This window comes from Ambystoma mexicanum, chromosome 9 (assembly GCF_040938575.1).
Source record: "Ambystoma mexicanum isolate Mex_15411 chromosome 9, UKY_AmexF1_1, whole genome shotgun sequence".
Taxonomy (NCBI): Eukaryota; Metazoa; Chordata; class Amphibia; order Caudata; family Ambystomatidae; genus Ambystoma; species Ambystoma mexicanum.
Window position 1 is genome coordinate 1289039925 of NC_090931.1, and position 15995 is coordinate 1289055919.

Genomic DNA, 15995 nt, shown 5'->3' on the forward strand with positions numbered 1-15995 from the left:
GGTACATTTAGAGCAATATTTAGATTGGTGTAAAAGAAAATGATTATTAGATTAAAACAAGGGATCACACAAATATTCTGAAGCAGGCAAGTACTTTTTGAACCCCCAATGCAAAGCAAGTTAACCATTTCCTGGAAGGGAGGCAAAATACACAATCGGAGGGAAGAAGAGTCATTCAGGGAGCCAGGCGAGGCCAATGTCAATTGGGCAAAAGTCTAGGTGAGCTGAAGCACTTCTTGCAACAATGTTTTAGAGTCTTTGTAGAAAAGAAGAATCAATGTAGGGCCACAAGATGTTAGGCTTGTGAGGAGTAGAAGGTGCAAGCCACTCTACAGAAGCAACCAAGACAAGTCTCAACTGAGAACAAGTAAGGCTACACAACAAAAGGTAAGTTCTCTTAGACTGTACAGTACCTTTGGTTAGAAGAAATGGTTCCAGCTTGCTTCTGTTCCTGTGCAGCTCTGCAGATCACATTGATCCTGGGACTCAGTCGTGGGGACAAGAGGGAGGACTTCTGGGGACTCCTGTACTGCAATTGGATGGTCAGCAACAGCAAAGGGCAAACTTCATTTCAGCGGCACTTTGCGGTTTCAGCTTCTCAGCACTACTCAAATAGCACCACTGCAGGTTCTTGGATACCACTCTGGACTTTCCTTGGATCTGGAGTCCAGCACTCTGTTGAGGTGGCTCAGGCTTGGGTAGTGCTGCTTTCTGGGAGTCCGGAGGATCTTCCAGCTGCTCGGGTCCAACTTAAGTGATGCACTCCTAATATGGTGTTCCTCTCCCTGGCACTTCGGTTCCTGCAGCAGCACGGAAGTACAGCCAGCTCCGAGAGGATGTCCAGACGAGCTCTATTTGGAGTTCATTGGTCCCACCAACTCAAGGGGAGAAGCCGTCCTTGCAGGGCTTCTCTAGTCGATGTGAATTCTGAGCTTAAGCACCGCAGCAGGGCTTCACCAGGCAAACCAACGGTCCAGGAGTTGCAGCAGGCGTCTCTTCCCAGTTCTTGTTCGGATTCCTTCATCCAGCGGTCGACTCTGCCTTCCAAGCCAAAAGGTCTCGCCTTTTGTGCAGGTTTCTCCCATTCATTCCAGCCTGGCTGTCAATCACACAGCATGGTTGCTGTCCTTGCCGGACAGCCAGTCGGCCAATCGCCTTTGGGTGCATTCGTGTAACCAAGGGGGTTAAGCGCACAGTTTCGGGCACTTCCCTCACTTCCTGCCCCTGCCAGACACCCTGGAGCCAGAGGCAGGCTTTACTCGTGAATCCCACTGCTGCCACCAGTGTAAGGCAAGATTTGGAGCAGTACCCTTTGGGTGCACTACAACAACCTTGACCTCCTCAGCCACACTACCAACCTGTGTAGTACAGGCTTATACCAAAGGTTGGGTTACTATTGCCAGGAGGTCAAGGTTGTTGTAGTGCACCCAAAGGGTACTGCTCCAAATCTTGCCTAACAGGCAGTGTTGCTGGCAACCCTTTGGGTTCTCCTTTGAGATTATTTCTTTGTCCTTACTTTCTACTGTTCTTAATTTTTTATTCTGAGAGATTGGCACACATCACCTTATATGGAGTGCCAAGGGGTTATTTAGTATCCCCCTTCTCTCGGCTCCTGTGACTGTTTAGTCACATAGACTTCCTTCTAGTTTTGGCTGGGGGCAGTGGACGGGTTCTACCAATTATTGAGTGATTTTCTTTCTTTACCGCAGGCTATGTTCATAGCCCCGGTTGTGCACAATAGGGCTACCTAAGTTCCAACTGGGTGGCTCCTTTCTTTTTTTGCCATTTCTAGCATGCTTGTTCTTTGTTAGCCCTTCTTCTACCATTCTGGGAGGGGGAGGTCTGTGTGTGTTTTGCCTTTGGTGGGAACCCTTGGGTGTCCTCGCCTAGGCTCCAGTGTGTCTGGGCAGGCAGGAAGTGGGGAAGGAGTTTTTCACTCCCCTGCCCTTTGCCTGCCCGAGTACCTGAATGGAACTAGCTCCCACTGGGGAGTCTGGCTGTCCTGATTGGACATCCACCCGCCCCTTTCTGTAAACCGCTGTGCGAAATTGCAGAGGAGTGTGTGCTGAAACTGAATAAAAGGTGAGGTTCCTGAGCTGAAAGGCAAGTCGACCACTGGAAACAGAAGTAACTGAAGAAGCCGACGACAAGAGATGCCTGCAGACACTTTGCAATACCGTGAAGCGACCACGACTGTCCAGAGCCAGTTTTCTGTGCAACAGAGGAACTCTGAAGAGGAAGACTCCTTCCCTTTGTCTGCTGGGAACAACCACTCCCTTGACAAACTTCAATCTGAGCTATCTGCCGAGGTGCTGTGCCTCTACAGAGGTGCTGAACCTGAATACCAGGAGACCTCCGACCCAATTGAAAGGCATCATCTTTGAAAGGCTGAATCTGTCCAAGTCCTTGCAGAGCTCCAGGTGAACTTCCAGAGACACAATCCGACTCATCCAAGTCCCCTCACCAGAGTGCAGGACTTCAGGAACCGAAGAAGATTGACCGGGCGAATGGGGTCCTTTGTTGGTGCTGCAAAAAAGGTACAAAAACTGCAGACTGACCTGAAGAGCTGAAGAAATTCATGCCAGAGGTCCTGTCTCTAGACTGCTGCTGAGAGATCCCATCCACTGTCCTGCCTTTCATCACCAGACCAAGGAATCCGAAGGTCTGGTCCAGCGCTGCCACATCGAGAGAATCTAGCCAAGAAATGTATTTACAACCTAAGTTACTGTGGGGGAAAAGGTATTACTTACTTTGATCAGTGAAGTTGCTCCAGAGCGTTGGAGTGCAAGTAGAGGTGTCCAGGGTGCCAGCCCTCTTACCTCTGACCCAAGCTGCTGCGTGTGTCCCTTTAACGAGTCCTTTAACAGGGTCTCCAATGTTGGTTTAATCTTTCAGCATCTTAAAGACTAAACTCAAAAATATCCACAGGAGTTTTCGTTGTTGGACTGCTTTACACGACTTTGAGCCTCTCCGAGCTGTCTTTTAATTAGGGTTGCGTTTTGGACTTTAAAAGCCTTGCTGTGTGAAGAAGCTGCCTCTAGAACCTTAAGCTATGCTAGTATTGTGCTAACCAACTGTTTTCTTTCCAAAAAGACTGTATCTTATGTGGTTTTGCGCAGTTGAATCGTACTAAGTATTTAAAAGCATATCTTGTGTAAATATGATAAATCTATATTTTAATATACATTTATGTGCATTTCTTTGAATTGCATTACTTACTAGGTTCAGTGTGCTTACCAACAGCTCACATCTTCCTCTTATGATAAGCCTGACTGCTCTGCCACTCTACGAAGTTCCATGAGTAGTACAGACTGATACTAAGAGTTTGGGATCTAAAACCATTGGGATAGTTTTATAAATTTTTATTTTACAGTGGACTTTAGGAAAGTCCCCCTAACACTGATCTACGTCAGTCGGGGTACACGTATACCCGCACCTCTACGATTGGCTAGTTTGTGCCGCCTCTCTTCCATAGGCCCAGAGAGGACATGCTCTGTTGCTTGGCACAGCTGTGGTTTTCCATCCTTTGCCAAGTCCTACTTGAACACGCTGTCCTCTAACACTACCCCTTTTGAAGGACAGGGTGGAAGCCGTGTTAGTAAGAGCTCTCCTACTGCCACAGAAGAAGTCGATCTTTGTCCACATGTTGAAGTCCCTGCTAGGAGTTATGTGCTCCTGCATTCCCTTAATCCAGCACTGCAGCCTTCGAAAGTGTTAGATCTCGCCCTGCAATGTAGATTTAATATTTTATTGTATATATATATATGGTTTCTCTGTTGTGTGTTTTCTGTCCATTGATTTTGTGTTTCACCCGTATGCCTCTGGGTCATTTGGTGCGCATTATAAATGCAATAAAGTAAAGTGACCTACCTGGGAGTTCCTTGATGCTTGATGGAAACAGGTCTCTGTTGATTGGGAGGACAGGATTCTCTGACTCGTCCTTTTCACAACACTCTTCGCTAGTGGCTGTTTTGCTCCAATCACACCCAGGGAAGCACCCTTTTGTCTGCCCAACCACCAGGTCACAGTTGCTACAGAAAAGTCTCTGGGGGGCTTGGGAGCCACAGAGGCAATCTCTCTCGAGGCACTCCCCTCCAGCATTTTCTGACCTAACTTGATAGTTGCTTGTTTTGTCCCTCTCCTTCTCCCTCACTCCTTACCTTACCCCCCTCCCTCTCCTCTTGTTATTCATGCACTACATCAATTGTCATTAGGCATAGTAATGTTACTGCTTGTATTGTTCTCCTTTTTTTCACCCCTTTCCCCTCTCCTCCTTAATTGTTCCTTGCACTATCTGAAATGTCACCAGGCTGATTATGATAGTTATTTTTCATTCTGATTTGTTTCAAGAACTTGTGAGAATGTATTTGTATTCTCCCGTGTTCCCTCCCTCCTTGAAGAGCTTTGAAACACATTGTGTATAGTCGCTATACAAATAAACAATCAAATCAAAATCAAATCAATCTCCATGCCATGGGGCTCTGGTTGCAAGAGCAGAAAGCGATACTCATCAATGTACTAGAGCTACAAGCTGCTGTATTTTGGGCTCTGAAGTCTTTTCTACCGCAGCTAAAGGACTGTGTGATCCGTTTGTTTACCGACATCACAACTATGTTTTATATCTGCAGGCAAGGTGTCTCCCGATCCTCTTGGTTGTCAGCGGATGCTCTAGCCCTATGGATGTGAGCTCTGGCCCACAACCTCTTCATCCTGTTCTATCTGCCGGGGATCCACAAAGCGGTGGTGGATTCTCTCAGCAGGGAATTGAAGTTCTGCCATGAGTCAGTGCTTCTGGATGATCAAGTCCACCACATCTTCAGCAACCAAGGCAAACAAGAAGTGCATGGACTTTGCCAGCAGATACTACCACGCAGGGAGCCTAGGCTACACATTCATGTTCCTGTGGGGGGAATGCTGCTATAAGCCGGACAAGTGGCACAGCGAGTAGAGCGCTCGCTTTGACATCAGTGCAGAGCCTGCGAACGCAGGTTCGAATCCCGGCAGCGCCAAACTCAGCGTTTCATCCTTCCGAGGTTGATAAATGAGCACCACACACCGTGGGTAATAATAAGCAGCGCTCAGATACCTAAGGGTTCGTAGCGCTATATAAATGCCAAATTATTATTATTATTATTATTATTATTATTATTATTATTATTATTATTATTATTATTATTATTATTATTATTATATACATTCTCTCTGATCCCTCTTTTTCCACAATTAATGACATGTTCAGAGGGCATCCATGCAAACTGATATTGGTGGCTTCAGCTTGGCTGAGGAGATTCTGGTTCTAAGAGCTTTTCATGTTGTTAGCGATACTTCCCTTCCGGCTTCCACCACTTGTCAATCTTCTATCCAGAGACCACGGAGCAGTACTGCACCATGGCACAGATTCTCTCAATCTGATGGCTTGGCTCATGCTTCAAATTTGCAACCTTTGCCTCAAGACTGTTGGGACATTCAGGCGCAAGCCAGGGCTTCCTCCACAGTTTCCTGCTTTGAGAGCAAATGGAAGTGTTTCTCCGCTTGCACCCCTTCCATGTGCAGTCTTCAGAAGTCCTACCTTACCTCTTGTCCTTAGCGCAAGCCTCTCTGGTTCACTCTTTCATCAAGGTTCACCTGGCTGCCATTTCAAGGTTCACCTGGCTGCCATTCCCAGGTTCACACGTTCCCCTGGGACGCATTCCCTGTGGTCTCACGGGCTCATCATAGAATTCCTGTGGGGTATGTTCTGCCCATTCCCTCTTGTTGGAGCACCTGCTCCAGTGTAGGAGTTTATCGTGGCCCTCTCCATGTTCATGGGACCTCTTTTTTGAGCCTTCACACAAGGCCTCTGAGGATTTAGTCCTGGAAGACTGCTCTTAGTTGCCATCACCTAAGCAAGACCCGTGGAGGAAATCCAGGCTCTCTCGTGCAGACTGCCCTACTTGATTTTCCACAAATCCAAAGCGTCCTTCGCACTAACCTGACCTTTAGGTCAAGGTCCCATCTCATTCCACATAAATGAGCCTGTAGTGCTACCTGTCTATTTTGGCTCTCGACCCTCTCCTGCGGAACGCTGGTTGTACTCTCGGAACATTGTACTAGCCCTTATGTTCTACATATCCTGCACGAAAGGTCTTTGCAAGTCTTCACAGCTCTTTGTGGCTTTTGGCCCGGCGTGCATGGGCAATGCTCTTTCCAAAGCCTCCATTGCCCATTGGCGATCCTCCTGCATTTCCTTCGGTCATCAAATGGCTAACAGTCCTCTTCCAAGCAGTCCCAGAGCCCATTCCACCAGGCCGGTGGCAGCTATGACTGCTTTCTTTTCCGGTGTTCCACTGCTAGATATTTGCAGGGCTGCCACGTGGAGATCTGAACATATCTTCACATAGTTTTACTATGTCAACAGGGATTCCAAGGATGAGTCCAGAGTCGCAATCAACAATTGGGTACTCCCCTATTTTTGTTCACGGGGGGTCAAATCTGTACTATGGGGAGAGTCATACAGTGAAGCACACAAAAGACAGATCGACTACCCCTCTTGAAGTCCCTTTGGTACGCAGGGGGATCGGAATCTACTAGATTAATTGGTAGATGAAAACACCTTTCGACACCTTTGACATTTCTCTGACAACAGCATTTTTGTATGAAACAATTCTCTTTATTTTCCTTTTTTTTTAAAAAAAAACAATGTAAAACACATCTCATCATTTAGTCAATAATTAACATTGTGGGAAATAACATTGACCACTTTCATCCAATTTATTTTCTCAAATGGGGTTACTTGTTTTGCTTTTCTTGGATACCGAAAAAATCATTTGGTTATGTAATAGAGAGTAGGGAAAACAACAGTCTCAATTCCCTAATAGGTCGACATATGTTTTGGCCCTTCTTGCGTGTACTGCTCCCTCTCAAGGGCTGTCACTCAGTGAGAGTATTGGGCCATCTTCAGGACAAAGCAATATAATCGGGAAAATCAATTCCATTCCCCAGTGATAGATCTTCAGTTGCAATACAAATGTCTGTCCATTCACGTAGCACACCTTCTACCTCATCCAAGATCGCCTTTTGCAATAGTTAAAAGCCCCTAGGTGGAGAGGGGATTCTGCACTTGTGGAAGAGAGCCAAGGATTTCCAAACCACCATTGAATAGAGGGAGTTAAGCCCTTACTCCATTCTTACAGCTTGAATAGGGGTTCCCCCAGGCCCGCCAGAAGTGGCCATGTAGTTGCTAGGAGGTCAAAGGTCAAAGAAGGCTTCTGCATCATAGGTGACGATCAGTACAACCTTCATCCGATAGAATTGTATGAGGGGGCTTGGAGTAAATTTACAGTATTGCTTCATGATGACCCGTGCCTGGGTGGCTAGCGTCTTCATCTTACTTCGTAACATCATTCTTGGACCGTCAGTAAGGCTGTTGTTTATGCACATCCCCAAGTAACTCCTCGAGCTTACTTGAGAGAGCTTCTCGCCGTTCATATACCAGGAGCATTTATTCCTTCCTCTAGCTCCCCCTGGTTCTAAGATCAAGATGCAGGATTTTTTTGCATTGATCTTCAGCCCGTTTTCTTGAACATAGGCTTGTAAAGTGTCCAATTGTCTTTGTAAGCCGACCTGGGTCTGGTCTAGGAGGACCAGGTTGTCAGTGTAAAGGAGCCTGTCCAAATGAAAGCCAGCTAGTTTCAGGGGAAAGCTTCTTGCGCTCTTTAGTGCCCTATAGATGTCTGATATGAACAGGTTAAAGAGCGCAGGAGCTAGAGAGGAGCCTTGCTTGAGACCCTTCATGGTCGTAATGGGGTTTGAAAGCAGGCACTTCACATCCAGTCTCACTCTGAGAGGTTGGTAACTGTAACCTTAAGAGTGAACAGTTACAAAAGTTCTTATTTCTCTTGAACGTGTGATGCACTATTCTCAAAAGTATGGTTAACATCTTTTCTTCCTTAGAAACTGTTTTGCCAATCTAATAAAAAGTAGATGTGAAGCTATATTACTCTCCTGTGATTAGGTTGTGCCTCTTCCCAAAAGTAAAGTGTTGGTTTCACCAGATTATTCCTGCAGAGTAATTGTATGATTGTCCTCCAACTGTTGGTATCACCAGATTAGTCCTGTTAGAATAATTGGGTCTTGCTTCCCCTGACTTGCTGTTAGCCTGTCCAGAATAAGTCTGTATTAGGTTGTTGCCTACCTAGAATAACTTTGACTCATTCAGTAAAGTGTAACATTGGGTTTTACTTTCCCTGTACTATCTAACCTAGAGCCTTGGTTATAACTGTCCCTGATAAGTCATACTTCAGTTATCCTTATAGCTGGGAAAGATCTCACCTGGACTGCTTGCGAGATATAAAAAGTATATGGGTTTTACTTACCTAGAGTTAGCTGTGTGCCTTCCCAAAAATAAGGTACAAGAGTTATTGCTCATCTCCATCTGTTGTTCACTGATCTCAAAAGCACCTGCAATTGAATACTACATCCTAAGGTTTTACTCACCTAGTATAACTGAGTTATCACAAAAGAAGTTATAGGTTTTTACTGCACCTGGAATAAGTGGTCCACTATTCACAAAAAGTATATTGTCCAGTTGACTTAAGTGATTCGTACTAAGAGTCGGTGTATAACTGGTAAGGTCTACTGCCCTTGCATTACTGAATGTAATTGTGAAAGTAACCATTGTTTTTTTACTCCCCAAGAATAGGTGTGACCTATACTGAATGTGTATGAAAAGGTTTTGACTTCCCTAGAACTACTGCCAGGGGTTCCAAATAAGGTTTATACTTTGGTCTGTGTACCTTCAAGTATACTGTTGTGTTTTATATTGTGATTTCATATAATGTGTTAGTGCTTACTTACCCCTAGATTTATCTTGGCCTACCTGTATATAAATAAATCCTTTATTTTTACATACATCGTGTTTCAGTGTTTCTTTGAACAATTTGTACTACAATTTCATTTGTACTGATTCTACAGCCCTCTCTCCCTCCTAAGATAAGCCTGGCTGCTCTGTCTGCGCTACCATGTACTCAGGTGGTACAGCCTTACACTAAGAGTGGAATCTTGTACTGCCTCAGTTGAATGGTTTTACTAAGCCCTTAGTTGGACTTCTGAACAGCTGTCCTAACACCAGGGTTTTACCATCAGGACCATTGCCCCAAGTTACATCAGGCAGAATGTCACCTTTGGTGCTTCCATTTTGCATATGAATATTCCTTAGTAATAGGTCCTCACGCCACCTGCGGCCTCTACTTTCGGCCTCAGTTGTTGCCGGGTTCACATATTCAATCAGGCATATCTGTTTATCGAAGCAATGTATGTTTAGGTCTCCACAGATGATGATATGATGTGGATCCAGCCATAATTAAAGTGTGCCATCCAAGAGGTCCATAATTGATTCTGAGAACTGAGCACACTCAGGCACAGAGATGTTCCAATACAGGTTAAACAGAATCAGTATGTTTAGTGTATAGATTGACACCCCCTGGTCCGTATCGTAAGCACCTGGATATAAGGATTGATATTTACCGCAAACCGAACTTCCAAATTTGCTTCCTGTTTCAGAGCTCTAAGTAAACCAGCCATTGGCCTCCCCTTCTGTCCTTTTTACGGAGGGGTTAAAGTGAACAGTAAAGCCTACTAGAATTGGAGCCCTCCTCATCCATGTTTCCTGGAGACCGATAACGTCATAGGCTTCGATGTCAATATCCGCGGGTCCCAATAAATGTTTAAATCCTCTTGTATTCCAACTTCCTATGACCAGGTTCTTAAATTCTGATCTCTTGGACTGTTGTGCTGTGTTGGTTTTGAATGCCAGTGCCCCTGCCAGCCAGCTCCAGTAAGTGAACACTAGATTTAAAAAATAATGTATTAAAAGTATTTGTCAACGCATGAAGTCCAATTTTAAAATATTAATTGATTGATTTATGTTGCTTCTTTAAAAAAAAACACTTACATTAAATTGTTTTCCAGGCCAAAAGCACACAGTGTGATGTATGTGGGACACATTAATGTTTTCCTACCCAATCACAATTCACATTTTCAGTAGAGGTGCAGGGGCTGTGTACAACGCAGTGGTTTTCATATACATTGTTTTTTATTCAGCTTTGTTTCAGATGTTTAAAGTGGTATCTGTTTTTGAGTGAGCATGTCTCTTTTTCCAGGCCAATAGCAGGATATGCTAATTTGTGTCCAAATATGATCTCTACTCAACCTCAGGAATTTGTTGGCATGCTGTCTACAGTAAAACACGAAATCATTCATGCTTTGGTAAGTTATTTGGTAAACTGTTTTTCTTCTAATCTACTCCAGTTGTTTCCTTTTAGCAGTGGATACCATTTATGTATGTAAGATAGCACAGTGCAGGTCACAGGTTTTCTGCAATGTCTACTCTTCATCCTTCCGAATTTGATAAAGTGACTATCATTTGAAGGCTGGCACCTTGGCATGCACGTGTCCCAAAGGACAGAATAAAGTACACACCCCACTAGGGAATGAGACCAGGAGAGTAATTGCAACGGAAACAAAATTTATATAAGTAAATGAATGCAAGCAAAGAACTCAGCTGCCTGACAGCACTCTACCAACAGATACACGGGCAGCACATTAAAAAGGCACCACTCGTCATAGATTACATCATGTATAGGTAACAAACTGACAAACTCGGTTGGCTAAACACGTACACTAATCCCAGCTCCATAGGGGATGCCTAGGTTGCATTGGCTGCTGTCTCTCTATCTGTCACAGTGCTCGTGGTCAGCTGGGCTCATCGTTGCAGGGTGAATGTCGGTCTAGGTTCACAGAGATGCCATAATGCTATCTGGCTAAAATAAACAACAGAAATTGGCATGCAAAGAATAATAGCTGGCATAAACCATTGCTTGAAAGGGGGTCATTTATAAAACACAGGCAAATATATTTACATTCTAACCCACGCTTTTATAGGGGGCATAAGACAGTGGTCTTTCTTCCAGGTGCCTTATCAGAAGTTTTGATCTGTGATTGATTGTCCCTGGGGCCTCACGATTTCAAACGAATGGGGGATAGGTGTTCGTTTTAGAAGATAATATATGATCGCCCTGGATTTGATATATGGTGAGCAATTTAGGGTGGTCCAGGGGAAGGGTCTGATGAGCAGATGCATACAAAGGGAATATGGGGCATGGGGCCAGTGGACCATGGCTTGGCAGGGAGGGGGTAGAAAGGGCATGAGTCGGTCAACAGAGATGGATGGGGCACTGGGTCTGGAGCAGGCCTTGGTCTCTCATTCTGCAATGAGCACATAATGTCAGTGCTCGATACTCGCTAAAGGCAACAATGAAGGGCTGAGTTTCTGTGAGAACATGACTTGTGCAGAGCTGGCAAGGGGGTGGAGGTGGCGGGGGCTGGCTCTGCGCTGGGAGAGGGAGAGCTGACATTTCAGCTGTGCGGAAAGTGTGCGGGAAGGATGAAGTGTGCGGGAAGGATGACGCTGATGGAACGGAACAAGTGGGTGGAACGGAAAAAGTGGGTGGAATGGATGGAATACATGGACCGGACGAAGTGCATGGATCAGAAGGAATGCATGGAACTGATTGAACAGATGGAGTGCATAGGACTGAGGGAGTACATGCGATGGATAGAATGCATGGAACAGATGGAGGGCATGGAATGAACATTGTGCAAGAATGATTGGAGTTGCATAGAATGGTTGGAGTTGAATGGAACGGCTGGAGTGCATGGAATTCATGGAGTAATCACTACGGATGGCGCGGACGGATGAAGTTGAACAGACAACCGATTGAACAGACTGAGTGAATAAAACAGAATAAATGTTTTAGCTGTGCGCTCGATCTCAAGCACCTACTGAAAACCACCATGTCACATCACCACGCTTACTCTCTTCTATACACCACCACTCAACTAGAACACAGCGATACTAATGACACATTCGGTATAGCTGTTCTCATACTCACATCATCCTAACTAAACACAGCTGGCTGCACTCCTGCCAGCCTAGGCGTTCTCCTCAGGCCTAGCCCAGCCAGAATCAGTTCGGTATCATCCTGCCAGAAGAAACACATACTCCTGATCTCCCAACCACCACACCTACCGCTATGAAGCAGCTATCATACGAGTGCTACACCTGCTGCACACATATCCGGTGCACACACGCACCTACGACTCTCTCTCTCTCTCTCTCTCTCTCTCTCTCTCTCTCTCTCTCTACTGACTTGAACTACAGTTCCCGAGGGCATTCAATCTACCAGCTCCTTGAGATCATACCAATGGTACATAAGGCGCTATACAAATGCAATGTAATTTAACATAACATAACAGAGTGGCAATGGGCCTAAAAAAAGATGGTGTTTGGAAGAACACAAAATGGAGTCCAATCTACACACATTAGTTACACTTCTACACACATGTATCTAAGATGGGTGATGCAAATATGTACGGAAGGGGCGGAGATGCCGCCGCCTTAGCTCACACCCCATCTACCTACTGAGGGAATGGTTCAGGGGGGTGGGATATACCACCTCTCCCCCAACATTCCCCCCCTTTCGTTACTTCTAATGTAACAAATAGTTTGTTCCATCATATCTATGTTCCTCTGCCACTCTTACCGCCTCATCCCAGGATGGGGGTACCCTTTATTGGCATCCATGCTCTGCACATGCTCCTTAGACTTCCCCCCATGATGAGCATTCTCTTCAGGAGTACATGACATGTATATACAATCCCCATCCCCATCTATATCCACCCACACCTCCCTGTGATTCGCCAGATCTTGTGGCTGCTTTATGGCAGTATGATGAAGGTTGTCCACTATGTCCCCAGTGTTATATATAGCCACCATGGGAAATGTGGGCTCATTGCTCTCACCAGTTTGTATTTGTGTGTCCCTAGTGTCGTGAGGCCCCTATCAGTCCTTTTCTGGCTGCCAATAATCGCCATCATTGCACTATTATGAATTGTTTTGGCACAACACCTGATCCCTAGCTGGCACACACATAAGATCAGCAAGAAGAAAATGATGATGGGGACCAGCATCTTCATCACAGTCCCAAGCCAAGATGGTACTCCTTCGAATGCTGAGGTAAACCAGGCGGTTGGTTGCACGCCACCTTCTTTTTTCATCCTTACTACTGGCTCATACACCTCTTTTATGAAATGGGAAAGTGTCTCATTTTCAGCATCAAATGAAGGTATGAACGTGCAACAGGCTCTCCCGATTTTTCGGCAAACACTGCCTTCCGTTGCTGTGAGTAGGTCAAGCACATACCTATTCTGCATTGTCATTAACCTTGGTGCTCTTAGTTCTACCTTGATGACATTGAACCCCTCTTCGGTGTCGTTTGCCAGCTGCATGAGTTCCCAGCACACTATCTGGAGCCATTTAGCATTTGCGCAGGCCTGGATACTGAGGATCAGTGTTGCAAAGAATGTTTCAGCAGAGTTGAATAATTTGTACCCAGCAGGAATCTGCGCCAGGAGGTCGGAAGGGTCTTTAGAGATATTGTTGGATGCTCTCTTCTCTTGCGATATCTGCTCTTGTAGTTTATCTTCTGACAGCATGTTCACAAGGGGTGATATTTCTTCTACTGGTTGGGGTGTTTGTGACAGTTCATGCTGCACCCTTTCCTCTGCTATATGTTCCTCGGGGACTACCAGCAGTGCGTAATGTAGCGTTGCCAGAACAGTCGCCCTTCCAAGAAGGCGCGACGTGCAAATATGCCCATTTGCCACATACCCAATATTGGTCCATTAAAGCCGCAGTTCCTTTTTTTCGAGTCAGCAATGATGAGAGTTCTGTTGCAATGCGTGTTAGAACCCATGGGTACATCTCCTTCTGCACGGAAGCAAAGTTCATATTTCTGTTCATGGTGGATTTGTATTGGCTTTTCCAGAGTGGTGACCCACGTTAGTTTAGTGACATGATCAGTCCAGGTCTGTGTGCACGTGTCCATCCATTGCAGTCAATTGTCTGACAAGCCACCCATTCTTCTGCTTTGCACATGAATGTTGACTGCTGCCATTTCTTTTCTGCAAATCTTGTTTCTTCTATTGCCAGGAAAGGTTCTCTGAAACATTTTGCAGGCAGAGTTCTTTTTTTAACATATTCTCATCAGATGGAAGGAGCTTCATATTTATTGTGTGTGCCTGGAAAGTGCCCTTTATCCTACATAGTGCAAGATGAATCGGACATTGTGCTTCCACAATAGGAGTTTCTTGAGGCACTAAAACCTTGGGCGTCTCTGACGCTTGACAGTGAGCATACATAACAGCTACCATTTGTTGCTTGTCGCCCAGTGGTACTCCTGTCGGAGTACCATTTGTTCGACTGCCCTGGATGGCGGAGGTCCTCTATTTTGTCTAGCCCCAACCCATTATATGCATCAAATTTAAATTGCTTTGTTCGTCTTCTGTTTTTACTATTTCACTGAAAAGTGTCTCTCCATCCTAGAGACCTTTTACACAATCTATCCAAAGTACATAATGTCTTTCGTGCATTAAACGATAGGGGGTGGTACATTGGAAATATTTCGGTTTTTACATTTCCACTGGGGTCAGTGCTTTGTTGCCAATAAGGACTACTTGAAAGGTCACTTGGAGTAACTGTGGGGAACATAGCATAAATTGGGCAAGCGATGAGGTAGTTATACTTGTTGGTTGTGAGGTAGGTTGTAATGACACAACAGTAGGCATTTGTTCTAGGACATTATTCTCATAAAATACATTCATACTTTCATTAAACATGTTACTTTCTGTTTCTGAGGTTGCTTTTGTTGTGTTTCTAGTAATATTTGGGAGCATTGTGTTATCTGTTAGCCCACATTAGTTTCATGCCATCCCATAAAAGGTGTTCCCCTTGTATTAGTTGTACCCTTCTCCCCTTGTCTTTTATCTCCCATAAAAAGATACTTCCCAGAAAATCATGAATCCTAACTTTACAATGCTGAATACTATAGCTACAAAATAGTCCACAGTCATAGCTGTAGGCTCTTGTCACACTTATTCTACTCCTATTGCTAGCTATCTGAGACATTTCACTTGTCAAAGGCATATTTTCCACCATTGTGGCACCTATAGAAATAATTGAAACAAAAGCGCGGCCGGGGCTTAATGAAACGTAAAAAATATAAAAGGGGACCACCAGGGGGCGCCGAGATGCACTGACGCATCCGCACTGGTCTCCTCCAAAGGGCACCGTAAGTGGGACCTGAGCCCCCCCCCCAGACCCCCAGGAGTGCAGTGTCGACCCCCCCACAGATCGCTAAACCAGCGGAGCCCCCGTGGACCCCAACTCCGATCTTCCGGCGTGGAGATTCCGCCAAGTTTGGGCCCTTGCAAAAAGGAGGGAGAAGGAGCTCCACCTCCCCCCGCGCCGCGGCTCCGCAGGAAGTAACGGAGCTCCGCGGCTTCGGGTAGGGCCCACGGGAGCTGCCCCTTCCACACCGAACCTCTCTGTGGCGGATCCCGCGGGGCCACATAAGGCCTTGAGCAGATAACGGCTCTGAACCGGGAGGGAGAGTGAGCCCGCCTTCCCCGGCACCGCGGCCCCCGCGAGCCGCGGCCTACGTGAGGCCCACAACACCGCCGGACGGCGCGGAAGAGCGCCCCCCCTCCTCCCTGGACCTCGCTGTGGGAGCTTACGAGTCCATCTGAACCCGGACGAGACCACGCAGTGCTCCGGGCTGTTCCCCCCCCTCCTGGGACTTAGTTCGGGGGCTGCGTGCTGGGCCTGGCGGATCGAGCTTCCCCCGCGTGCACCGCTGGACTGTGGAGCTGGCGCAGGAGCGCACACAGGAGGCACGGCCTGCCCCCTCAAGATCCTCAGCCCCCTTGACACCCGCGGGGCCAAACTTCATCGGGGACCCCCAAAAGCAGAGGCCCCCACCGGCGGAGCGAGAGAGCGGGTGCTCCCCCCTTGCAGGGGTGCCCACGACAACCCCTCCCCCAGCGGGCCTTCCCTGGATCCCACACAGCTTGGGAGACGCACGACGAGAGCTCTGTGGCCCCCACGGACGAGGGCGCCC

General features: G+C 46.3%; 1 protein-coding gene across 2 annotated transcripts in view; it reads left to right on the forward strand.

Annotated features, from left to right (window-relative positions):
• LMLN (leishmanolysin like peptidase) overlaps positions 1–15995 on the forward strand; it is a 951783-nt gene that overhangs the window by 211627 nt on the left and 724161 nt on the right. For both annotated transcript variants that reach the window (XM_069616632.1, XM_069616633.1), the window contains exon 7: positions 10140–10245. In XM_069616632.1, coding sequence (XP_069472733.1) covers positions 10140–10245 — 106 coding nt within the window. The remainder of the gene's footprint in view (positions 1–10139; positions 10246–15995) is intronic.